The 26,952-nt window shown below is 34.8% G+C and overlaps 1 protein-coding gene across 6 annotated transcripts in view; it reads left to right on the top strand.

Moving 5' to 3' along the window:
• The window catches only part of LOC113520225 (trithorax group protein osa), a 127,427-nt gene that overhangs the window by 66,567 nt on the left and 33,908 nt on the right, over positions 1-26,952 (top strand). For all 6 annotated transcript variants that reach the window (XM_052898155.1, XM_052898154.1, XM_052898153.1 and 3 more), the window contains exon 5: positions 25,452-25,581. In XM_052898155.1, coding sequence (XP_052754115.1) covers positions 25,452-25,581 — 130 coding nt within the window. The remainder of the gene's footprint in view (positions 1-25,451; positions 25,582-26,952) is intronic.

Here is a 26,952-nt window from a genome sequence, read left to right as displayed (position 1 = left end):
TAAAAATAAGGAAAAATATAGAAGTCAAGGAGTAACTATTTAATATAAACGGTATTTAAGCGTAACCTTTAGGATACATTTATAATAGCAATCATTAAAGGAAATTACATTAAGTGGACGAATGCAGTTGCAATGAAATAAATCTTGAACAGTGAGTGGAAACATGTTATAAAAAAATCTTATCATTTTTTTAACTTACGTGTATTTTAGACGAGAAAGCTCGACTAGTTTTGGGGCCCTCCGAGATCCTTAGTTTGTAACTAATCGAGCGCTTTCGACTAAAATACACGTAAATTAAACCAGTAATTATTACATTAAAATATAATATGTTCTTACAAAACTTTTAACAATAAGTTATTTTAATCAACCATTTCTAGTCGATATGTATTCATGGCGTCTTCATTAGAAAATGAAATAGTTTAATCATTATCTTCTTTACTCTTTGACAACTATTTTCTATTGTACAACACCTTATTCATATATATTTTTCGGTAATGTTGCATAAAGTTTTAGACAAACTCAAATCAATTATAGGCACTGTTTCTCTTTGTAAAGACATTCGAAAAATTGGCGAAGAGCATAAGTACGAGGTCTGTCCGGAAAGTTCGTATAAAAGTGTTCTGGAATGCGAGAAAGAGGAGTGGGGAGGCCATAAGCGCAACCCCTTCCTTATGTCCCTAACAATGCTTCAGTTCTGGTCTGACCGCCGTGCGGTGCGAACTGGCTTGTCACGCCATCTGTGAAGTTACCTCTTAACGAAACCCCGTCGGCAAGCCCGCTTCCGTTGAAGAGCAGCGCGTCGTAATTAAGTTTCTCTCGAAACTCGGCAAGAATGGCCGTGAAATTTTTGCCGATCTCAGAACAGTTTATGGGGATGATGCTGTGAAGGAACCAACCGTCCACAAGTGGCTAAAAAGATTCAGAGAGGGCCGAGAAAGAGTTCGATGTTCGGGGGATTGTCCATCAAGAATTCGTCCCTCCAGGCCAGACAGTTGATGGAAAATTCTACGTCGATGTGCTCAGACGCCTCAAAGCTCGTGTGGCACGAGTTCGTCCAGAATTGGCGCGAGAGGGGCGTTGGATTCTTCACCACGACAATGCCCCTGCCCACACCTCTCTTGTTGTCCGTGAGTTTTTGAGTAAAAATTCCATTACGGTGACCGAACACCCCCCTATTCGCCGGATTTGGCCCCGTGTGACTTCTTCTTGTTCCCAAAAACCAAATTGGTACTTCGGGGGCGGCATTTGGGGGACATAAATGAGATAAAAAAAGCTACGACGGGGCAGCTGAGAAACCTACAACCAGAGGACTTTCAAGGAGCCTTCTCACAGTGGAAACGGCGTTGGCACAAGTGCATTATGTCACAGGGGGAGTACTTTGAAGGGGATAAAATTGATTTACCTGAATAATTGTAAAATAAAATTTTTAAAAAACTTTTATACGTACTTTCCGGACAAACCTCGTATATTATTTCATCCAAGGAAATAAGAAAATTGCGTTGCAAAGACAGAAGGTAAAAACTACTCTTAGATTATTGAAAAATTTTATCTATATGAAAATATTCTTTTCTTTCATGCGTCCATTATGAAACAGCTGAAACGCAATTGAATGTCATTGTATTAAATTGTTGTACGAGGTTTGTCCGGAAAGTACGTATAAAAGTTTTTTAAAAATTTTATTTTACAATTATTCAGGTAAATCAATTTTATCCCCTTCAAAGTACTTGTGACATAATGCACTTGTGCCAACGCCGTTTCCACTGTGAGAAAATTCCTTGAAAGTCCTCTGGTTGTAGGTTTCTCAGCTGCCCCGTCGTAGCTTTTTTTATCTCATTTATGTCCCCCAAATGCCGCCCCCGAAGTATTTGGTTTTTGGGAACAAGATGAAGTCACAGGGGGCCAAATCCGGCGAATAGGGGGTGTTCGGTCACCGTAATGGAATTTTTACTCAAAAACTCACGGACAACAAGAGAGGTGTGGGCAGGGGCATTGTCGTGGTGAAGAATCCAACGCCCCTCTCGCGCCAATTCTGGACGAACTCGTGCCACACGAGCTTTGAGGCGTCTGAGCACATCGACGTAGAATTTTCCATCAACTGTCTGGCCTGGAGGGACGAATTCTTGATGGACAATCCCCCGAACATCGAAAAAAACAATCAACATTGTCTCGGCCCTCTCTGAATCTTTTTAGCCACTTGTGGACGGTTGGTTCCTTCACAGCATCATCCCCATAAACTGTTCTGAGATCGGCAAAAATTTCACGGCCATTCTTGCCGAGTTTCGAGAGAAACTTGATTACGACGCGCTGCTCTTCAACGGAAGCGGGCTCCATGCCGACGGGGTTTCGTTAAGAGGTAACTTCACAGATGGCGTGACAAGCGAGTTCGCACCGCTCGGCTGTCAGTACCAGATCTGAAGCATTGTTAGGGACATTAGGAAGGGGTCCTGCGCTTACCTGGCCTCCCCACTCCTCTTTCTCACATTCCAGAACACTTTTATACGAACTTTCCGGACAGACCTCGTACAATATAAACATAGTGGACATTAAAGACTCGATATGATGATAAAATTAGAAATTCTAATATAACTTTGTCTACATTAAATATAATTCTTAAATTTTTTTTTTATTCATTGCATTTAATATATATACCATTTTTATTCCTGCTTATATTTGACTGCGAGCACAAATCTCATTTTCCAAACATGAGCTTTCGTACAAATTGCGAATAGTCAAAACGCGCGCACGAGTACGTTTCGTTTTTAATTGAATATGCAGAGGGTGCTACGTAATCCGGCCCTGGTGCGCCCCGAGCGCCAAAATTTCACGTACCTACCCCCTGTTTGTTTTTGTTACAAACTCTCATTTCAACTGCTTTTCTATTTCAACTATGTACGTTATTTTATTTGTCCAGTGTAGGTCTATTACTTTTAAAATATACAATTACTACGTACTTTCAATTTATAAAATAGTCGTTATTTTTTTAGTTTAATTAAATTTTATTTGCAATGTTTTTCGAAAGTTTGAATATTACTCATTGATAAAATTTATCGCGGACATTTTATTTAGTCGTTTGGACAGATGGATGGAATGGCCGCATTCGGCTCGAATGTAATTATTGCGGTCCGATTTCGATAATACGCTGCGAGGCCGAGCGCGCACAAAATGTGGTCGGCAACTCGTTTCATTTTAATAATTTATACAGCTCACAAAACAGATAAAGCATTTTCATGTTGCTTTCAACTTAACATACACACAATTTGTTATAATTATAAATAAAATTACCAACATCGAAATTATGAAATGATGTCTGATTGATACAGAATTAATTAAATTTTACTATTCGCATAGTAACAAACGTCAATACATTTGTTAGTACAATTCACATTAAAAATATTTGGGCCCACACGAGTTTTGCGGGTCGGCTGAGCGGATTAATCGCGCTGTAAAAAGGCTGGATCGTCGGTAACGAGGTTGTAAAACCGGACCCGACCCATAACTGAACGAACGAACGACTCCTCGATAGGTGGGCACTAAACCTAGTCGCTTATTTCAGCTTATCTTCTTACATGGTAATTTAAGTTTTAGATTTTGTGAAATCCTTTGAAATTAAATCAGTGGACATTCCGTAAAATTCCAATTGGTTTTTGCTGGATTTACTTTTTCAGACGAATAAACTTTTTAATTGATGATAATATTAAACTGAATAATAGTTTTGATTACTAAATAATTTTTTTGTCGTAATGTTTGTAGTCGGAAAAATTACTCTTGATGTAGATATTGTTAATCATGAATCAAATGTAGCACGTGTATAATGTATATGACATAATTGTGTAATGATTATTATGATCGACTAACAGGTTGCAACACATACAACCTCCTTAACATTATGTCAAACATAAAATACAATCTACAGGACACCGATAGATCGCTAGATGTAAAATATTCTGTTGTAGTGTTAACTGCGTGCAACTGAATATAACCTTCTATTGAATATAATTTGAATTAAAACATTGTTCACTACTTAATGTCAGTATCCTTAGTTTTTGGTTTCCAAAGCGAAAAATCTTTTTTAGTCCAAAAAACACTCCATGGTAATGAAGTATAATAATTCTGTTTTATAATTATTATAATGTTATTGAATTGATTTGTATTGTAGAATCAATTTTTAATAACATAATTGATCCTATTTGATAGAAGCTGGTTTAATTAACCAATCAGGTTGAACAGATATTCATGAAATTTGGCACGTTACCTGTCTGAAGAAAATTTTTTAATCAACTTGTAAGGGCTAATACAAATTAGTGATAATTCCATAGTAGAAGAACAAAATTAGTGAAGTGCGTCTTCAATGAGTACATTATTATATTAGCTAACATACCGTAGTCCCTCACGGTATCGTATTGTTATTACGTTAGAATGCTCGCGGATGTGTTGTAGCTGTGTCGTAAAAGCGGCCGTGTCTTTTTATGGCTGCGACCCGCCTGTACCAGTGAATGGGGTCGAACTGCCACCGTTCCGGGTGGTCGTAATCTGAGACGGGTGGTCTCGTCATGCTCGTTTATGAATTTTCACAAACTGTACACAATGTAATGATTGCACAACATATTCGAAGACAGTGCTACACTTCGAAGTTAAATGATAATTCTTAATGTATTGGCATTAGTCTGTACTTTGTATTTTTGAAGTTTCAAAAGGTTAATGTTTCACATTTTCACTAATATGATCTGAGTCAATTTTATCAAAATCGGTTCTTTTCTCAATTGACGGTTTAGAAAGTCGTGTGAGTTCCATAATAATTTGTTCCGTATAAAGACTGTTTCTTTTTTGCCGAGCAAACTCTAGAATTACGTTGAATTGATTTTGAGTCGTAATGAATTAAATGGGTTGATTAAAATTTTCGACTATATTTGTAGTATACTAATTTAATATTTGCTTTGGATAGTGATTCCGTTTCTTTTTTACTTACGTATTTGCTTTTACTTATGCTACTTCTATTCGTATTAAAATGAGCATATATTCAATGTAAAATGACTAACTCGAAAATAATTTGTAAAATTTTTTGGTGATTGTTTACTTTTAGATCGCTCGCTATTAGCATTCTATTCACTATTAGTTCCGCGAATATTTCTAAATTCTTTCTTCATAAACATTCTTGCATAATTTCTTAGTTCAGGCAATGTGCACCGTGGATGGCCTTACCAGGTTATATGAATGTTTTCTCGTACTTCTACATATCGTGGGTTATTGTAATCGTGACGACATTGACCTCGCGACCCCAAGTTCTGACGCAACGAGTGTCACCGCAACCATCAATCACGGGCCCGGTTGTGACGTTTTGCGACCTGTGCCACCGAGTGTGTCTGTTGCCACAACTTGGCCTGCGCTTTTGTATTGTGAAGTTCCCCGCGATGTTTGTGAGCCTTGAATGTAATTATTTTATTAAAGAAAATTATTGATGTAGTTAGTTTTTATAATATACCAGTCGTATTTCGCAGTTTTATTTGCGTGAATTTGTATCAATGTATCATATAATTATTGTTAGTCTGTCTGTAATCTAAATTTCATACCCCATTTAATTGAATTTTACGTTTAAACTTGCAAAGATTGCACTGTTACATTTATAATATATATTAGTTGTACAATAGTTACCTTCACAATCCACACAGTAGATAGTACAATATCTAGGTAAATTACTAAAACTATCTCTTTGTGATAATTTGAAATGACCAGTATTTACATATTGTACTGAAGAGCTAGAGATAGCTCTGATTATTGAAAATTACTAGACTTTGATTTGAACGTCTTATTATTCAAGTAAATTACTCACTAGTTTGTCATTTGTTTTAAATGCATTTTTGTCAATTATATGATGCCATTTAACGGTGATCCGACTTTCTAAAGGAGCAGGTCAATTTACCTGTATACGCGATGTCATCGTCTATTCTGAGCTCATTTTTTGTAATGTATTTTTCCTTCCGTGTTACCTCTACATTAATTTTATCATAACTGAAGTCGCCATTTTTGTTTTCGTGGAATAAAATTTTGTATAATGAATTGGTTGTAAATGAATACACTATTTCATATTGAAATACATAACAATATTTGTGGTACATCAATAAATCTAAATATCACTAATGTCCTTGCATAACAAAATTTCTCTTTTTTTTTTTCGAATCCAATTCCAACAAGGACATAGTATAAAGCTGTTCTAAGGAATCGATGTAATGTAAATTGCTGAAATATTAGAATGACCAAACAGTTACAGGGCTGAATGTATTATCATTTGAAATTTATTTAAAGACGCCCCTTCCTGTTGGCTGCGATCCAACGGGGTATCCCCAACATTTACCAGACGATTTAATAATTATGGACTTTGATGTGGGTTAATGTGTGTCTACTGATGTCTGTATGTCAGTATTTCATTCATGATCGTTTCTTTTGCGGACACTACGTTCACTTATTTCCTTGAAGATGTGGGTGAATGCCACGGAAAACACCCTGTTTTATATATTTAGGTATGTACTTGTTTATCTACAGTAAAGTTGTCGACCCACAGCGTTTCTTGTTAGAAAGTGAGAGTCCCAAGTTTCCGAGTACGCTTTTCATCGTCGGATCGACTGGCATAAGAATTTGTATATATGTCTCGAATCCGATACGTGTATGTTCTAAATTTGTTATTTGCTTGTGTTTATTGTAACAACTGCGTTCCTATAGAGTTTTCTTTACAAAATTTATATATTGTTAATGAAATTACTAATAATTAGACAACATTTTATAGTTTAAATCTGAGATTTCAAGCTAGTAAAATAAATTTACTCAGTTCACCGAGTTATTTTATCAGATTATCCCTTGTGTTAGACATTGTACAACACACCGACTAGGTTCTCTGCTTTTAACACAGATTAACAAGTTACTTTCTTACTACTACTACTTACTTACTAATACCGATCAGGGTTTCAAAAACAGAATCTTAATATAATATCACAAAAATAACATTAACAGTGTTCAGTGTCATAAAATATGCTCTTATAGCCCTCTAAGAGAGCACTTTTCATGGTTTTCCTCGAACAAAAGTGAAGGTGTAACTATATAATCATTTGTTTCCGATGTCATTCATTCAGTATTTAGGATTGTAGGCATTTTAGGGTGGGGGATGCCTCCAGATAATAAATAACGAGTGCAACGATTGCGACCGCCGGGCTGGGATAAGGGGGGCTCGGGGAGGGCCGACCATTTTAATGTCCCGACGCCAGACTGACTTTATATTAAACATTCAACCTTGGCAGTGGCCTACATCGACACCGGGACACGCACACACGCCCACTCCTCTCGTCACGAAAAGAAAAGTTCATTCAGTGTTTCGGCACTTCTCAACGCTATAAATAATAATAAGCGTGACGTGTTTACTCATCTAGCACGCTATTTAAACCCCTTATCTTTATTGTATTCCATTGACACCGCCGAAGGTCTTTATTACGAAGTTTGCGATCTATCTAATTGTATTTATCCTTATCTAAGTCGATTACATAACTATTACGACCTTCGGTTATTGTATTCATCATTGTTATCAGCAAATACTGAATCATACATATGATGTCCTTTAATTATTCTCTGTCGCTGTATTATTCTAGCGATGCGTAGGCACTGAATCGGATCAGTCGGTGTTTAATAATATGTCCGTTGTAATTCCTATTGGGTTATTACAATATTTAAGTAGTATTTCTTAAACACCTACACCAATGATATATTACTATTTATAGACTTCTCTACCTCGCTGCCTATAATTAGCTTCATCTGTTAAATCCCAACTCTGGCAGTTTAGCAAAATCATTATTGCGAGATATTGCATTTGCATCTCAAGAGAAATCTGACACTTAAAGAAATTGTAAGCATATTTTTGGATTTTGACCTATGATCCGATTTCATAGTAATTATAACTCATGACGTTCCAGTGAACTAAACTTTATTGGCACTTAAGCTATTTTCAAGTTCAGCATTATATTGTGTGCTTTTTTCTGTTTGCCATGCCTATTTTATTTTGTTTACATTTAAACGTAAAATCAACTACGTATAACATCGTAAGTCACAACGTAAGTGCGATTTGGCAGATGCTATCGTAATTAATAGTACTTGTGAATTATGTAATGACATTACCGTTATTGTTATTGCGCGGTACCTGTGAGTAATGTGGGTCAGTGACGAGAACAGAGGCAGGGTCGAGATGCCATTGACGCGTCTTGCTCTCACTTACGTAACTACCGGGTATTGTGTTGACAAGGACGCATAGGATGCATTAGTACGGTCAGCAATGAATGTTCTTCGATTAATGTTTAACGCTTATGATAATGTAATACACTCCATGTGTTCATATTATTAATATACACTTTATTGTATAGTGTAGTAGTATAGTGTACAGTAATTTAGAATATTACTTTGCTATCTAACAACGTAACAAACGCTAAATGAACATTATCTAGTCTTTGAAATGATTGCCACTCAAAACATCTTTTCGTTAACCATTAATACCTCAAAGGATATCATTATATTAAAAGAAAGTGATCATAAGGATCAAGAGTCACCATTGCCTTGAAGATGTTTGATGACCTAAATAAATAGCATTTATTCATGTTTCAAATGCAATAAATTGCTTATGCTAGGACGGATCTGTGCTGTAGGTAAGTCTTGCACTATTTGAAATCATGTACATACTTGAAGTTTTACTTCAATTTGATTGATTACTAACTGCTCAAATACTACTCTATTACAAGTATATTTTTGTTTTATCACTTTTAAGTTAATCGGACGTATCAATTGTATATCTATCTTATATAGGTTTCAATTCATATTTAATCGCAACGTAAGAATTGTCAGAAACAACGCTGGTAAGACAGTGAAGTCGGTTGTGCTCGCAGGTGTTCAGTGTCACAAAGAAACTGGTCGGGTATCCGGTCCGACTTGCGCACATCGCCTAACAGATGGCGTTGGGTGTACAGTCGCTCCAACAATCTACCGTAAATGCATTTCTATAGAAGATAATTTTTGTCTTTAAAATATATACTATAGAGACGTAGACAGACTTTTGATTTGCAATAATAAACGTTAATGATGTGAGAAAATTATATAACATTAATAATACTGTTATAATTGCATACGTTTTAATTTTCTTGGAGACCTAGACTCTAAAATCACATACGCAAGCAATTATAAAGATAGATCTCTAAGCTGCCCATCAGAAATACTTTTATGACGTTATCGGCAATAAGACGAATCGTCTAATTACGGCGCGGTCCAAGCAGCTTATGTAACTAATGGCAGTATAATCGGGCCCCGGGAATCCGATCGTAAACACGCTCGCTAACCCACTAAAACATATTTCTTTTATTTTGCGTAGAGGCCTTGCCTTCGCAGTGCCGACTCTGAGACCGCCACTTACAAAACAGGTTTCGATATCGAAATTAACGATATCCACCGTCTTATTGCTGCCTCGCCCTTTCTGCATATTTCTTTAGTCTCACGAGAATTAATGTCTTACATAGTAGGTTATATTAAAGATATATATTTATAACTCGATGAACATTATTCTTAGAAACATAAAGAGAAGACATTCTCTGTATACGTGGCTAATAATTGATAATACTCTTGCTGCGTTATAATATTCAAAGTTGCAAATTAAGTATATAAATTTATTTATTCCTATATCCAAATTATTTTACACAAGTTTAACAAAGTACACATGAAAATTAATTTTGAAATGCGTATTCTATATTTATAAAATCATATTCAACACGAAGTTAACAGACGGAGATTTTTATTTTTAATAGTATAGAATTCTTAATATTATGAGTTTGCATTAAAATTTTGTTGATGTGAATGTTGCTCAGTAAATTACAATTGGGAAAAAGTTGTAGATATTAATAATAAGCTTTTAAAACATCATTATGATTATCATCATTTTTAATTTTTAGGCGAGCCCAAAATTTTCTATTATGTCCAACCATTAATACTGTTCTACCATAAATTCGGCAATTTAAATATTGACTCAGTGCGCAAATGTATTGACCTGTATTCCCAATAGGTCATCATCATTGCAGTGCAACGATATTGAGTGCTACAATAATAATAGAGCGTAATCTGATGATTATGCCTACTACTAATTTGGCTTCACGTAAACGTCATTGTTTTATAGATTTGATGATATGATTGATTACTAGGTGTTAATTATCGGGTTATAATTAATATAATAGTACTATTGTAATTGATTAAAATTAGATATAAACGTTGTTGATACAATGTGTATTTGTTTACTTACTACTTTTTATTGTCTTTACTTATATTTAGTTAACATTTAAAAGTACGGTTTTGTTTTCCATGATTTCATGTATTTTATTTTATTATTTCAATTCCAAAGTTTTAGCAATTAATTTTTCATAACAATGTTGTGTTCTTTAATTTTACGACAGTTTAATCCTGTAGTATGAATGTTTTGTAAAAATAACTGAAGTCAGTCGCTCTATGGAAGGAACGTTACAAAGTAAGGTCTTGGTTTTACGCTGACCAAATAACTGCTCGAGTTGGAGACTAACTTGGTTGGTGCGTGCAGTTCTGGTGGACGGCTCTACCCCCCGCTTCACGTTCTGGCATGGCGTGCCCTCGCTCGTTGGTAGCTATACATATGGGTCGAACAGAACGGCAGCGGCGTGCCGTCGCAATATCAGCCCGGTGAAATCGCTCGCCCGCCCGCCTCGTCGCACCGCGCGCCTCGCCTGCGCCAGTCACCGTGCGCCAACTGAAACGCGCGCACTGCTAGCGCAATCGAACGTAGAGAATATCCACACGAGTCTCGCTCTCTGCAAGCTTGTACCGTCGCCATAGCCCGCTTCTGCGCTCCCATTACCGGCATCGGTCGATTCCTCCTTACACTTTGCTTCGAGGGGAGATGTCACTTCAGTGAGACTTACTGTGTGTTATCCGTGTATAGGTGTTTGTGTGTGTAAAAAAAGTGCATGTGTGCAGCCTCACCCTATTTTGTTGTTTGTCACCGTTATAAGAAGTTTTCAAGACGGCCGTCATCATCAGGCTGCCGGCGACCACAGTAAGTATAGCAGTGGTCGCATGACTCAATGTAAAATGGGACGATTCTTATCTATTGTTGCTGTGTGAGTGTGTACGTGTGCGTATACTGATACGGAATGCGATTGTGTCTGTGTGACATCCGACCGCCTTCGTGGCTCAGTGTGCGATGGTTGGCTCAATATTCGATTCTATTTTGTGGCGGAGCGAGTAGATGTTTGTTTTTATTAACATATGACCGGTGACTGCTACGAGTTTGAATTAGACTCGATTATTACTAGCTATATATAGGAATATTAAAGGATTAAAATTATTTGTTGTAAATAATGTCTCAGCTAAAATTATCTAGTTAGTTGTAGTGATTATTTAAATAAGAGTGAAACTTACAATTCAGTAATATATAATTATATTTCTGTCTACAACCTTTAAATTTATTTGCCGTCGGGATTGTAAGGAAATAAATTATCAGAATAATTCTACATCCGTAATTTATTGTAAAAATACATAGTATTTTTATATTAAGTGATATAGTACTATATTAATATTTGTGTCATTTCTACATGGTCTTTTACATGTATATTTTAAAAATATTCTGTAAAATTGTAGGCAAATATAAACTTACAGATATGAATACCTATTAGCAAAGAAGTCTTGTTTTTTTGGTGGTATAAAAGTCGGTTATTTATTAAATCGCTACGATAACGCTATCCATACCATCAGGTGGGCCCTATGCATGTTGGCCACTTCAGTGGTATTAAAAAATGATTCATTTTGTAGATTTGTATTTGTATCAACTTCATTTATATTATAGAAATTAAGTAATAACTTTAATAGTTGCAAATGAAAATAATGTTCCTAAAGTGATTTTTTAAACTAAATATTTAATTATTTTTTTTTAATTGATGATAATGAAATGATTACCTCGTCTGTACTAACGGTATACCTTGGCAGGGCACCAGTGAGGGATGATAGATGAGAATGAAAAGGCAGTTCAGTTAGCTCATCGTGATGAATTTATTTCAAATAGAACCCAAAATTTTCAGAGGGAACCGCGAGGAAGTCGACCTGACAGGAAGTATTGCATACAATGGGGCTACTAATCCCCATTATTAGAATTATCCCAATATTATATATGTATCTTTATCTATGTGCTTAAATAAATGCGGGCATAGTTGTGAATTCATAAGTTATAAATAATATAACAATAAGGAAAATACGAAATAGTAAACGAACAACATACCTATGCACAATAGTTTCTATACGCTAATTGAATCAATTTACAGCCTAAAAATTATTAATTGGTTAAACCAATTATCTAGGCAGTATTTTATTTATAACTTCACTTTATGATATTTTTTTATGACATGGATAATAACATCTGCTAAACCTATGCTTTACTTTACGGTCTTACAGTCTTTTAGAAAGGTAGAATGGGACTAAATGAAGAGAACATACTTAGAGTTAGAACACAGCTAGAGCGAGCATAGAACTAGTTACGATGGCTAAAGAATAATTTAAGAAGAATATTAGCGACTACACTCGTGAATAATTTATTCACCAGTGCAGTCGAGCAACAAAAGAATTGTTTTTCTTACACGTTTACATTAAATAAAAATTGGAGAAGTAAAGGAATAACTTTGCCTAGTTCCATCTTGGGTAATAAATGTTTTAGTAGATCAAGATACAACATATGTGTTTCTACCACTGCGCATCTTAACATTCTTTAAGCTTGAGGGATCTTTCATAGAGAACCTAATAAATTGAATATGTTGGATATAATAAATAAATATTTCTTTCAAATTTTATCAAACATTACTATAGAATATTTTCGGTAAATCTAATTATACTGTATAAAATGAAATCGCAACTTTCCTTTTGCTACACGATTATCGACCAAGCGACTCGGTTGCTGTCGCGCATTTGTTTATTGTTCGTACTGTTTATGTACGTTTCTTATTATTTAATGAGATCTCACGCTTCAACGTTGGATTCGATAATGTCCTAACTGCCTGTAACAAAACGTCTGTTACATCGATTTAATTCTTCTCGCCGTAAAAACTATAATGCCGGAGAAAACGGCGGTGTATCGCACATTCCTCTGCCGGTCGCTCATACAAATTATACGATGTGTGTTACGTATACCTAGGTAGGTGGGCCGTCATTATTTATGTTCTCTAACAGTCGACTCAGTGGTGTGGGTTAAAATCGGAGCAGTCAGCTGATCGTCAATGTGTGTGTGCGTTCTTCGGGAAACACCTTTCGATGACGTGTTACGTTTAATTGGACATTCACATTGTTCCCGCGTATTTTTTTAAGTCATCATTTCGATTGATTATTTATATTTTAAAACTGTGCATGTGTGAGTGTGTACATTTATTTTGAATGATCGTTGTTGTTTTATTTACGATATAGCTCTTATTTATTATGTTATCATTACAATAAGAATGAACTCTTTAAGCGGTAAATAATATAAGGTACAAAGAACTATTTGGAAAATTGTCATTTTCTTTTTCTAAATATACAAACTCGCTTCCTACATAAACGGTTACATATAAAGAAACATGTCATTTTACAGAATAACCTGATATCATGGCCCTGTGATTACGCTCGACGTTCGTAAACTGTAATTTGGCTGCCTCGTCAGTCGTAGTTAAGGCTGTCGGAGCTGTTTTAATGTGAAGTATCGTGAGTTGAATACATTCTAGGAATATCCTTTAGTGAAGTTATCTACTACATGATACCACTATAGTCTTTGAGTTTACAGAAAATATTCTATACATTGAATAACAATCTGTCTTGATATCATAATGAATGTTATTTAAAAATCACTAGATTCTATTATCATGATATCTCTATTACTTCATCTATTTTCATAGTTCATCTGGACATATTATCCGGTTTCGTAGATTTTCCTATGTTTTCCTCAGACATTTTGATAGAATAGTTGGAATTTTTCCACAGCACTTCCATTTTTCGACTTTACCATTCTAAGTAGATCTATTTATTAATCCCTTCATCTATCTATCCTTATTTCCTTTATATTCTTCAAACTACGTAAACGTGCTCTTATTCATATTGAAATAAACTTGCTCTTGCACTTCTGTAATACTCTTTCGTTTTGACACTTGAGTATTATTATAGCGTGCTTTTTGGTTTAAACTATGGCTACTGTCTAATTTCCTAATAACTCCATTATTTCTATTCCCAGCGTTTACTCGTCCTTTACACCTTTTCTTCTTATTATAATAAATCACAATATCGCACTTATCAAACGATATCATTGAATTTATATCTTTTAGTACACACGCTCTTTTAGATGTACTCTGTTAACTAATTTCTCGAATTTGTAATCTGTTTAGATTTTATATGCTACCACATTTATTCTATTAGCATGGTCCTAATTTGTTATTCAGAGGAGTCATATTACACAATCGTAACAGTCGAAGTTGCCAGGGAAAGTTGAGCTTCGGTATTTACTTCACCCCGCTGCCCTCTCCTCCTCGTCCCCTCGTCACAAATAAATAAGCTAGAGCCGACATCCGACAACAATAATAATAATTCGCTCGGGCCCGATCAGCTGTTTCACCGACACGGACCCAAGTAACAGGTGGCCTATAAAGACATTCAATAAAGTGTACCACTTGCCTTCGTGCGCAACCTTCTATTTTACACAAATGTATACTCACACATACATGCGACCGCGACTGTTTTACAGTTTTTCGTATACTACTAAATTCAGATTGTTTTAATTGCATACACATTTTGTTTGACTTGTATTCTATGTTATATTAGTTGACATGGCTGATTTTTTTTGTGGTATTTCTTCATAGTAAAATAACGATGACTTGCAAAATAACACAAAGTTTTTTTTTGCTCACGTCAAGTTGTTATTCATCGAACTAAATTCCAACTCATAGATGCAAAAGTACATTTTTCGCTTTCCTTTGAACTATGATCTGAAGTAATAAAATTGATATCATTGAAATGTTTTAATTCTCTGATTGCGCTGTAATATTTTATCTGAAAAAGAAGCTAGTTTTTCTTATCTATAAGATGAATGTCTTAACGCAATAATACGCTTAAATAGCTTAACTTACTTGAAATTTCAAAGGTAGATTCAGGCCAGGATACAGTATTTAAATTTATAGCTCCTTCGATCAAAATACATTTTAAAGATTTTCTTGTCAAGTAATTACTGTTGGTAAGTGATGTAAACTCGACATTTCAGACTGTTGGAACTAGAGCTCGAAATGTTGCATGGGGTTCCTTATGTATTGTAAATATTCTAGATACAGGGAGCTCTCAGGATAAGTTCAGTATGCTGTGTGTCAATTGTAAAAACTAGTCAATCCTTGAATCTTGTAACTTTGCTCATAAATTCTTTGTATAATGTCTTTATTCAGGCATCTACTAAGAAAGTTTTTTTTCCTTTCTCGATACATAAGTTTATTATTAATCGTTTTCGTGTTCTATCATCTTTGAATATGTTCATGATGTTAAAGAAATCCTTTATAAGACTAAACAAAGTAATGTATTTGAATAAAACACACTTTAAGTCAGTTAGCGGAGGAAGGGCGAACGTTTACGATCTTCTAAGTGAGTTTATAAGTATGTAGGTAAAGCGGTGGGTTATCCGACAACGGTGCAATGCAACCATTCGTAAGACTGGCACAGCATTTCGCTCTCGATAGCGCGCGGTCGTCAATGACGAGCCGGTTATGTAATGTAAATGTTTATGTACCTACCTACTACACGTGCCTGCCACCACGTGCCCCAACCGAGAACACTAGCCTTGTGAATTATTTATTTACGACAACATTTTCGCACGCCGGTCGTCGAACTCTTGAATGATCTTGAAACGCATTTACGCCGATTAATCTCGTCATGTCTCGAATGACATTGTTGTTCCGCTTTTGTATTGCTATTCTAATCTTTCATACGTATATTGTATAACGTAACGTCAGCTTCGGTACGACTTGAGTTTAACTTATCTATTTTATTTTAAATAACGTAGAGAGATTACGTATGAAATACGTACATTGTGACGTTCTTTATTACAGTTTGCACGACGATTATCCAATATGACAATTTTCTTGTTGTATCATTATTATAAGTTCTGTAATAACGCTGTATCTTACATTCACAAATGAATTGCATTTCGCTACAAGTGCAAACAAACATTATGTAAATCTAGAAGAGCGATTGGGTTTAAAGTAATTCTCATACGATAACTGAAACTGCCGGGTAATAGAAGTACAAGGTGGGAATGTCTTGCAGAAAACACAACAACAGGCCCTATATGAAATACCTAATCTCACTTCATGTAGGAACACAACTCTTTCTTTACACCATGTAGAGAAGGTACCAGTTATGTTAATAAATATACTTCTTATTTTGGTACTTACAGTTTTCCAATCTGCAACTATGATATCAGGACAGTCGGGTGTTGATTCAGAATTTAAAGATCTATAAAATTTATGTAGTACTACTGGATTAAACGGAGCTGCCCTCTGGGAGAAATTTTATTACCGTTCTTTTGGAATTTCAAAGTGCGCAATCTCATCAGGTTTTAATGCATAAGGATATGTTATGCAGATGATCTTACAATTGTAGTCAATAAAAAACTAAAAAGGTATTCAGTAACGTTATATTGAAGAATGATACAAGAAACAATGTTTATACGGTAAAACAACAAAAACAGAGATAATCCTTTTTATCAACAAAAGATAGTAGCTTATCTAAAGTGACAATATTAAGAAAAGATTGATTTGATTGAAAATTAAATTCAATTAAAGTCAAATATTTAGTCATAATTTTAGATAATAGTTGACATAAACTAAAAATAGGAAAAGATTTTATTACAGACTACTTAGTTATGGTAATACAAGAGGCCATTCAGAAGATTTCTATTACGCTTATTGCAAATAATGTTCTATACATTAACTCTTAGATTAACTATTATAACATGTAAATTACTTAATGAGATAGACCAACTGTAACACACAACGGAACCGTTACCTAGATGACTACTAAAGTCATTTTAATGAATGAATTAGCAAAGAAAGGATTTATATTAGGAGTTATTAAAACCCACTCGTATTTGTATGTACCTAGATATCTTTTTTCTTAAGTACAATTACTTCATACAAAAATGATAGGATTTAACATCATGTAACCATGAACGCAACAACTATGTAGACTGCAGATAATGGTAATATATTAAAGCAAAATAACTATACCGAAGTAGTTCAAGTGGCTCTAATTATCATCATCAGAACCTAAGACTTCCCAATTTTGTATCGATCAAAGCTAACGAAATGGGCCTGTTGGCCTAAAATCTTTAGTAACTGTTAACCCTATTTACGATAACGAAACGTACATTACAAAGATTAAACTACACTACGGTTTTCGTATGAGATAAAATTGATTTGTTAGTCGGGCAGCTTCATTTTTCGAACAAGTAATCCCGCTACTTGCTACGTTTTAAAATAACACTGTATGTTAACTTGCCTTATCTATTTAATTTTACGCCTGGCTACGAATTATACGATGTACAGGATTTGCGGTAATTTAGGCTGCCAGCGCCTATCAGACTGCTATTTATAGCACTCGGTTGTGGGTAAGTACTTCGAAGCGTTCTCGTGCCACTGACCTAGCCTACCAGATTTAAATTACATTCATCATACAACTTGTTTAAATAATGTTACAATTTTGTTAGTTGTTATCATCGTTCTTTATTAGTATTAATGGCATTAATATAGACGGAAAAGGGATTCTTAGTAATGGTGACAAGCGGTCCCATTGCTAGCAGTAAACCCTGTCAAGTCGACCTCTACGCGATTCCCCCTGAAAAGTGAAAATTAAGTACTGTCTTATAAAAAAAAAAAAAAAAACCGACTCCAGTTGAATCAACACCAGTTATTTTGATTTCAAAATTAAAGTACTGAACCGATTTTGATAAAATTTCTATGGGACCAATCTGTAAATACATCTTTTCAGATAAATAAAGATTTTTCCAAATCGGTCTAGAACTTGATGGAGTTATGTAATAACAATCATATACAATCGAATTGAGAACCTACTTATTTTTGAAGTCGGTTGAAAATGACAATAATGTGCGAGTAGTAAATAGTTTGAAAGTAAAGGCTTTGGAGATAATGATTTATAAACGCGAAGTTTGATAAATATAATGATTTTTGCTGGTAAAGTTGATGGGATAAAAGTTGTAAAACTAAGAAGTTTAGGAAATGGTCGAGATACGAAGATAACAATTTAAAAAGTAGCCAACGAAGTTCCTCTATGTAGTTGGTAGAATTATTATTTATTGTCCACTATAGATTTGTTTATTTGATCGTACTTCTATAGAACTGGTCATGTTACTTCTATCATTGATATAGGTTTGACTATCATAGATAAATATCATAGAGTATAATACAATATGTACAATCGAAATTGATAGTTCTATTACAATTGTTACGCAAGATACCCAAGTGGGGCTGTGCATTTCAATGGCGGATTTCATGATCATTGTCGTCTCGTTTCCATCCCACGTATATATTGTACAGCTTTCTTCTAGCTATGCAGTATGCGATTTGAGCCTCTATTTACCATCGTTATATGCTCTCCGTACTATATAGAGTCGCACTCGCACTCTACGGCGGTTTTGTGTTTATTTGAGTTGGGATTTGGGCCAAGTGCAGTCGGTCGATTCATTTGAAGCTGAATGTCGCATGCATCTATCTGTATGTGTTAGGTTATATTATTTTTAGTATCATCTTTCTGAATTCAATGCTGTTATCAATTACAAAAAATCTTATGGTTTGCCGATAGGATAATTATTGCCATTTATCTATGTTATTGACGTCAAATTTGTACTAATGCTTACAAATTGTTTGTATGCAATAAGCTTTATTATATATTTTTACCTAAAATCTAAAAAAAAATGACTTTAAAGAGAAAAAAATAACAAAGTACACAGAATGACTTATTCTTTTAAGGCATTTTTTCAGTCATCCTTGTGAGAAAATTCTTGTTATTTTTTTTACTTTGGTCAAGTCATATTATATAGTAATTTTGTTTATACTCGTAGTATGTAAATTTAAGCGTATGTGTAATTAATTACATGTAAGTTTGTTTTAAAAACAGTGATAACTATGCCATTTCGGGTGACTGTCGGGACATGAAACACAAACACAAACAAACTCTACGTTTGAGATTCATTTTTATTGTTAAAATACTATACAGGTTAGATACAAAAGGCGGAGAATTAATAATAAATAATCAACATCCTTGAGAGAAAAATTAGGTATTTACTATTTCTGTGATAGAGTAATTAATTCCCCTTCGAACGTTGTTTGCATTATTGTTGGTTAGTTATTAGTACAATCAGGTTTTTTTTTTGTGTAGACAATTTAGTGTTTTTTTTTTTTTAATCAATTTACGTTGACGCAGAGAGTAGTTGCTTGTTTTAAATGTTGTTGAAAAGTATCATACTCGTTGTTCCGCATAACGAAATAAGTATGATGCCGATTTTATTTATTTATCTTGGTCAGTGTGCGAACATTAATGTATAAAATCAGTATTTGGGAATAATCTTAAATAAAAACTCCCTATAGATAGATAGATGGTACCTATAGTAAGAACGTTAAAAGACAAGTATTCCTAAGTTGTGTGCATTTCTTAATTTGCCTCTTACTATATATTAGTGATATCACTAATATGTAGCAAGAGTGATCCTACAATACTTATTACGAAAAGAAGATCCTGGGAGACACGCATCTCATTATTGCTATCATTGTTCTTACTGACTGATTGATCTAGTGATAAGGATGCCAAAAATTGAAGTTACTTTTGGTTCAAGTCGATAAAAAAATAGTATCTATAGTGGGGAACGCATAAATCCGTTATCTAGATAGTCAGTCCGGTATATCCCGACAGCTTCCAACAATAATAATTAATTGACTCGTCCGTTCGTTATCATGCTTTTATATTGACGTTCCCGAGTGAGCAAGCGAGCGAGGCGCATTCGGAATGAAATTTCCATAAAAACTTTTGTGCTCCGGCGGACGTTGCGAGCGCACGTTAAAATCGTCGGCTGGCAATAAAACAGCGGCCGGTGCGGCGAGGCGCGACGAAGCTAGCGCTGAGTGCGAGCGGGACGCAATAAGAGATAATGGACTTGGTACGAAATGAAGAACGCGCTGTGCGCTTGTGTGCCGAGCAAGCGGGCTGGAGCACGGCAAAAACAGCGCGGTTATCGCGCTCCCCCGCCCCGCGGCCCGGCCCTACCCACCGGACTCGTCTGATCGACGCCGGAGCCTCTCGCAGGCCAACTAACCTCGACAGCGGGGGGTCGTGAGTCGCCGAGCCGAGCTCGTTTGAACGCTGTGAACGCGCTGCACCGTAGTCCCTCTCTATAATACGACTCGATTTTAGCTTTGAAAAGCTTAACATTCACGTATTCGTTTGACAGCTTTGTTTTGCCGACTGTAGACTATCGTCTAATCGTATTTTCCGTTGTGTTTTGTAATCGAAAGGGACCAATTGATTTACGAGCACCGATCGTGGACTGTTTGACACGGTATGTACTGTTAACTGTTACTCTCTCATTTGACGTTTGATTATAATTATTATCTGTATTATCTTTTTATTGTCTCACATAGAACTTCTATTGCAATTTGTTATCTTTGCATAATGTTACTGATAATGTGTTTTTGCTTTCTTATAACGATTTATCTTTAGTTTTTCAATATTGAATGTCCATGAATGTGTCGTTTTGTATGTAGATAATCCTTATTATGATTTATCGTGTGATTTGCTTATCACGAGGAAGTGTTTTCTATTGAATGAGGGGAGCCATTGTTAGCTAGTGGTTTTGCTTGTTGATTGCCGAGGTTGTGCAGTGTCAAGGCATCTTAACCAGTTTTTGCTTATTTACAATAATTATCCTCACATATATAATCAAGTTCATTGGTGTGTAATGTTATTATTTGATTACTTCTAATTTGAACTACTATGTATTACTGTTTCATTTACTATTTAACTAAATGGATATCAGTCTGCAATATATAAAAATATTAAACAATTTGAAAAATATATATACGATAAGGTCTTAAGGAAAGGCTTATTTACAATATTTAGGGTATTTTTGATGACCACCTTGGTGTAGTATCGGGCACATTGCTTTGCTTAAAAGAGGTCCCAGGTTCGATTCGCGATTGGGCTAAAATAGGAAATAAACTTTTTTGAATTGCTAGTTTCCCATAACACAGGGTATAACCTGAGGACGCTAGGGGCGGGGGGATTGCTAGTAATGCGGATTACCAGTCCCATTTTTTTTTTATAGGTGATAATGAAATAGTAACCCTACCCGCTATCGGTATACGCTGATAGGGCACCAGTGAAGGATGATAGACGAGGATGAAACAGGTCAGTTAGCCCATCGTGACGATTTCAACGAGAATTGAGGACATATTGCTAGCAATGGGGCTGTCAAACTCCATGGCTAACAATCCCCCCCCCCCCTACCAGTCCCATTGCCAGTGATATACTCTATCAGCTCCACGTGGTCCCCCTTGAAAACTATCGTGTCCAGTTCCAGGTGTATTCTTTACAGTGGCCTATCTGGGGGGGGGGGGGCAGGGATTGTTTGTAATGGGATCTAACTGTCCATTGCTAACAATACACCCTGTCAGGTCAACCTCCACGCGGTTCCCCCTGGAAACCATCGTGGTTAATCCTAGTAGAATTCGTCACGATGGACTAACTGACCTGCTTTCATGCTCATCTATCATCCCTCACTGGTGCCCCGCCAACGTATACCGATAACGCAGGCGGGGTTACCATTCCATTATCACCCATTAAAAAAATGGGCTAACTGACCTGCATTTTCATTCTTATCTATCATTTCTCATTGGTGCCCCGCCAGTTTATACCGTTAGCGTAAGCGGAATACCATTTCATTGTCATCCATTAAAAAAAACATGAGGACAATTGTGATCGTGCTGTACTTATATTTTGTTATAAAGAAAAATTAACTAAATTATAAATTTGATACATATAAATTTTATGGTTCAAAATATCAGACCAAGATAAATTTTAAACAAATCGAGAGTAACTCGGTAAATACCCCAAAAATATTACATTCCTTTTTTTAGGACAGTCGTGTAATAAAACTGCGTTATTTAATTTGTTTTAGTTTGTTTTTAATGCATGTTTTGCATACTTGTAGACATATGCAAAGAAGCAGCGACGCAATACAAATCACAACAATCAAACTAAAGGCTTAATTCTCGTAATGAAAACCGCCACGGTATCTTATCACGAACCATTTATATTACCATCCTTGAATTGTGCAGTTTAAAATATTTTCATTGAAATGCCACGGAATAGTTTTCATATATATTATAAATGCAAAAATGAGTTTGTTTATCTGTTACGTTTTCAAGTCTAAATCGCTAAATCAATTGTGATTAATTATTGTTATATAATATGTGACCCTGAAGACGTTTATAAGCTACTTTTTTTGTGACAAACTTAGAGAACGTGCCGTGAAGGAGAGGTAATTTTTGTATGAAATTTTTTATTTCCTTGTCTAGTTTGCTTTGCAAAATTATTGTTTCATCAATTCATAATTAAAATATACATATTTGTTTTTTTTAAACTACTTCTTAAAGGTGTTGGGTTTCTTTTTATAACTTGTATTTTTGTGTTTGCCTGTACCAACAACCAGAATTGTTGGACAAAATCAATATAAACGCGAGCGAAGCCATTGGTAAAAGCTAGTAGTTTATAAATAATTAATATTTTGATGTATTAAAACTTACTATAATATGAAAAAATATAATTGGAAATTTGTTAAATAGCAAATTGTCAGGTAATAGAAATTCATCAACACAAACTTGGATAGGATTTCTACGACTTTCATCGTTTGTTTTTACGAGAATCGATTCAAAGGCGTTAAAATTTATTGTTTCAGTACCTTGAGTATAAGCCGCGTCTATTTACCAGAACATTGTCAATATAACCATTATTCATATACCTTTAATATATAATATTGAACTAGGAGGGCTATAAAAATCCATTTGTTTCCATTGATTACTGACATTAAAATCGTCGAATATTTGCCGTAAAGAATTTCGGTTTTAAACTAGTTACTTTACTTAAAAATCATCCAACATTATACAATTACGATTTACGATTTTAAATAAAGCTGTATTTTTAAAAACTTATAAATTTACATAATGTAGCTGACTACAGAGATTTAAACTCTGAGTAAATTGATGTCAAAAATTTACTTGTGGGTCGAGTAAACTACTTACAAAGGTATGGAATAAAGTTTATTTCCGCTGGGGCCGCTGTCTCATTTTACATATGGTCGTATAACTTTTGAAAATTAGTGAATTTTCTTCGAAGATACTGATCTCCACGCAGTTGGCACAGTTCTTAACTAGAGACGGTTCTTCTTGTCAGGATTGAAACGAACAATTAGATATGACATTTCTATTTAAATTTAATTACGTTATGAGGCTTCTCTTGGAAGCTTGCTTAGATCTGTTCTTGTTTTCAATCTATTTCAAAAATAAGAAAGTTCTTAATTTGTTTGTACTTTTTTATGTATGTTATGATAGTTTTATATGTGTTATCTCATAAAACTTTGTCAGTTCTAAACCGATTTGGAAAAATATTTTTTTATTTGAAAGGATATATTACAGATTAGTCTTATAGGAACTTTATCAAAATCGGTTCATTAATTTAGTTTTTAAAATCAAAATAACTGGTTTTGCCATAAATAAAGTTTGCTTTTTTGTCAAACACAATTTTAATTATTTTTCGTAAGTACACTGTAGAATGTAAGCAACTCAAATATATCTGTGAATCTTAATTATTTTTATACTCTGCCATTACCAACACATGTTAATCTAGAGACATATTGATGATTAAATTGCAATAGACTTTATATGAATAGATAGCCAATTAAGAATCCCACAAACCTCTCTTTCCTTACAAAAACAGATCTCTGGTTTTCCATTTACTATTTCTTAGACATGTCAAAGATGACATAATAGTCTGTAGACGAAATAATAGTTATGAGCCTTTCATATTTTTTTCAAATAACTTTATTGACCAAAATATAATAAGGTACAAAAGGCGGACTTAATGCTAACATTCTCTACCAACCTTTGGAACGAACGCCATCGCGGTACTTCATTATTATCAAAGTAGAACTTTAATTAATAATTTTATTACGATTTTATCTTGTTTTCTTTATTTATTACTAGGTTTTACCTGGATTCGCGTGTCTAGGATATATTTACTGATCGGGGTGAAAGTAGCTTATATCCTTTTCTGTCCCATATAGTACGTGTATACTAAAATTTTATAATGATTGGTTAATCCATTAAGGTGCTAATGTAACAAACAAACTCATTATTTCATTAGCACATTATTTTGTTTGTAATTGTGTACAATATCTAAACTGGTTTTAGTTGAAAATTTGTGTTTTGCCTTATGGAATAATGTTCTTCATTGAACTGTGAGCTCTTAATGTTCCTGCGGTACATAATATACCTATTCTAATACTGATTACCTGAGTAAATATATGTATTTGTGTCTTTCTAGTGGCATTGTAGTCGTAATTATGCGTTTTGTAACATACAAATGAATGGTTTACTATCCCTCATTTAATTTTCTCGTAAGGTTAATCAATTCTCTTTATTTCGCTCTTTGTAAAATATTATTAAATTTATTATAAAAAGCAGTTTGTTACTATAGCTTCAATTAAATTTAATAAATTTATTGATGGTTTAAAAAGCTCTGAATAAAGGTTTTGTTGTCTGGATTTATTCCTTGATAAAAACTTTAAGATATTGTTATATCATGCTATAAAGTATTATAGACAGTTTTTAAAGGGCTTTTTTAAGGACTTTTCCTTCTTCAGGTATATCAGTCCTATCGTACCCTTGTAGAAACAAGTTCACTGATAATATGTCTAAATTTGAACAGTATTTTTGTCGTTATTTTAACACTAACTTTTGAATTTGAATTTTCAAATAAAATTCAAATAGTTTTTTTTTATACAAACATTCATACATACCGTTAGTGTAGCCTATGTATATATGCAATACCAGGAATGTCAAGAAAGTAATGCTGACCCTTAAAAAAAAAATCTTATTTCGCCCTATTCTGTCATCTGTGTCGTCTCGTAGTCTGTGGAAAACCTCGGCAAGAAGTTCATTTCATAACCTGATAGTTCAAGGAAACTATTCTTAATTTTAAGCATTACTGATTTTTTTTATGATTATCGCCCAATTCTAAATGTAAATTCAACTACATAGTGTTGTAACCTGAAACCGATTAAATATTAACTACATTTGTTCCAGGATCTGACCGGTCAGAACAGCAATGACTCGGGCGGCAGCGGCGGCGCGGGGCGCGCTACCACACCACACCTGAGGCCGACGCCCAGCCCTACAGGCTCCAGCGGCTCTCGATCCATGTCACCGGCTGTCGGTCAGTTTTAACTATTATTTTTTTCTTGCAAACTAATTAATAATTTATATTTACATATTGTCACCGTGTCGGTCTCAACATAGAATAGCCCACCCCTTCCATTTCCGTAGGTGTCATAAGAGTCGACTAAGAGAAGGCGATGGATGGGCATCAGCGTATCTCTTAAAACGTCTCTAAAGCCTAACTGCAGTTACCAATCTGCCGCCAAGCGTGGCAACTACTGGCAAACCTACCCAAGGAGGAGGCTTATGTTCAGCAGTGGACAGTTAAAGGCTGATATGATGATAATGATTCTTAATCTATATTATTCCACAGTTAGTCAAATGCATCATTATTTTATACTTTGTTGTTTTGCTCTATTTACACTTTTTAAACGTGTCTAGATCGTCACACAATGATTTTGTATATTAAATTATAAGATTGTGTTTCACAAAAAAAAAAAAAAAAAAAAAAAAACTATATCAATTATGGCAAAACCAGTTATTTTGATATAAAAATTTAATTACTGATAAAATTTCTATTGCAACAATCTGTAAGTATGTCTTAAAAAAAGATAATCCAAATTGGTTTACAACTAATAGAGTTATGAGTTAACAAACATGAAAAAAGTACAACCAAATTGAGATCCTCCTTCTTTTTGAAGTTGGTTAAAGTGGCCATTTTATAAAATAGATATAAATACGTTATCTCAGCCGTCAAAGTGATTACAATGCTCCGTTTGATTTACTGAATGCGCTGCATGTTTATGACGTCAAATGACGTCTCTGTTACCACTGTTATAAACACAGCTGGCCATTTTAATATTTAGAAAGTAACAAAATGTTTTAATTTCATCTTGCTAATATAATATTACTAATATGTTAAATCTGAAAGTTTGTAATTATATATATATAAATCTGCCAATGAGTTACAGTGTCATTCAATATGGTATAAGTTATGTTCTCATAATTCGTTATCATGGGATAATTTACACAGTCCATGTGAACTTCTGTATTATTATATCGGAAGTTGCACTTCTTACTGAAGTCAACGAAAACGCATCCCGTTGCGTAACAGCTGATGCGATAAGTGCGTCCACTACACGTACACGGTACCCGTTGTTTAAATTTGAACCTTATTTCGCTAAGGATAAGGGTTTAATGAATTCTTGTGTGGTTTTCGCCGGTTCCTTTGTTTGGTCACGGGCGTGTTGATCAGATTCGTTGTGCATACTCCGTCACCGGTAGACACGGGCTTTCCCGACATTGACCCACATAGAACGGGCGCCCAGAGTACGCCGTATTTTGCCCCTTTTGCGGGCGCGAACCACCCCGGCCCGCCCACCTTATGTACGAGCCGGGGTGGTCGCGGTATATAGGGCCTCGTGAAAAA

This window comes from Galleria mellonella, unplaced genomic scaffold (genome assembly GCF_026898425.1).
Source record: "Galleria mellonella isolate WM207_F2 unplaced genomic scaffold, CSIRO_AGI_GalMel_v1 utg40, whole genome shotgun sequence".
NCBI lineage: Eukaryota > Metazoa > Arthropoda > Insecta > Lepidoptera > Pyralidae > Galleria > Galleria mellonella.
The sequence above is the reverse complement of the archived record's forward strand: the minus strand, read 5'-3'. Positions and strand labels throughout refer to the sequence as shown.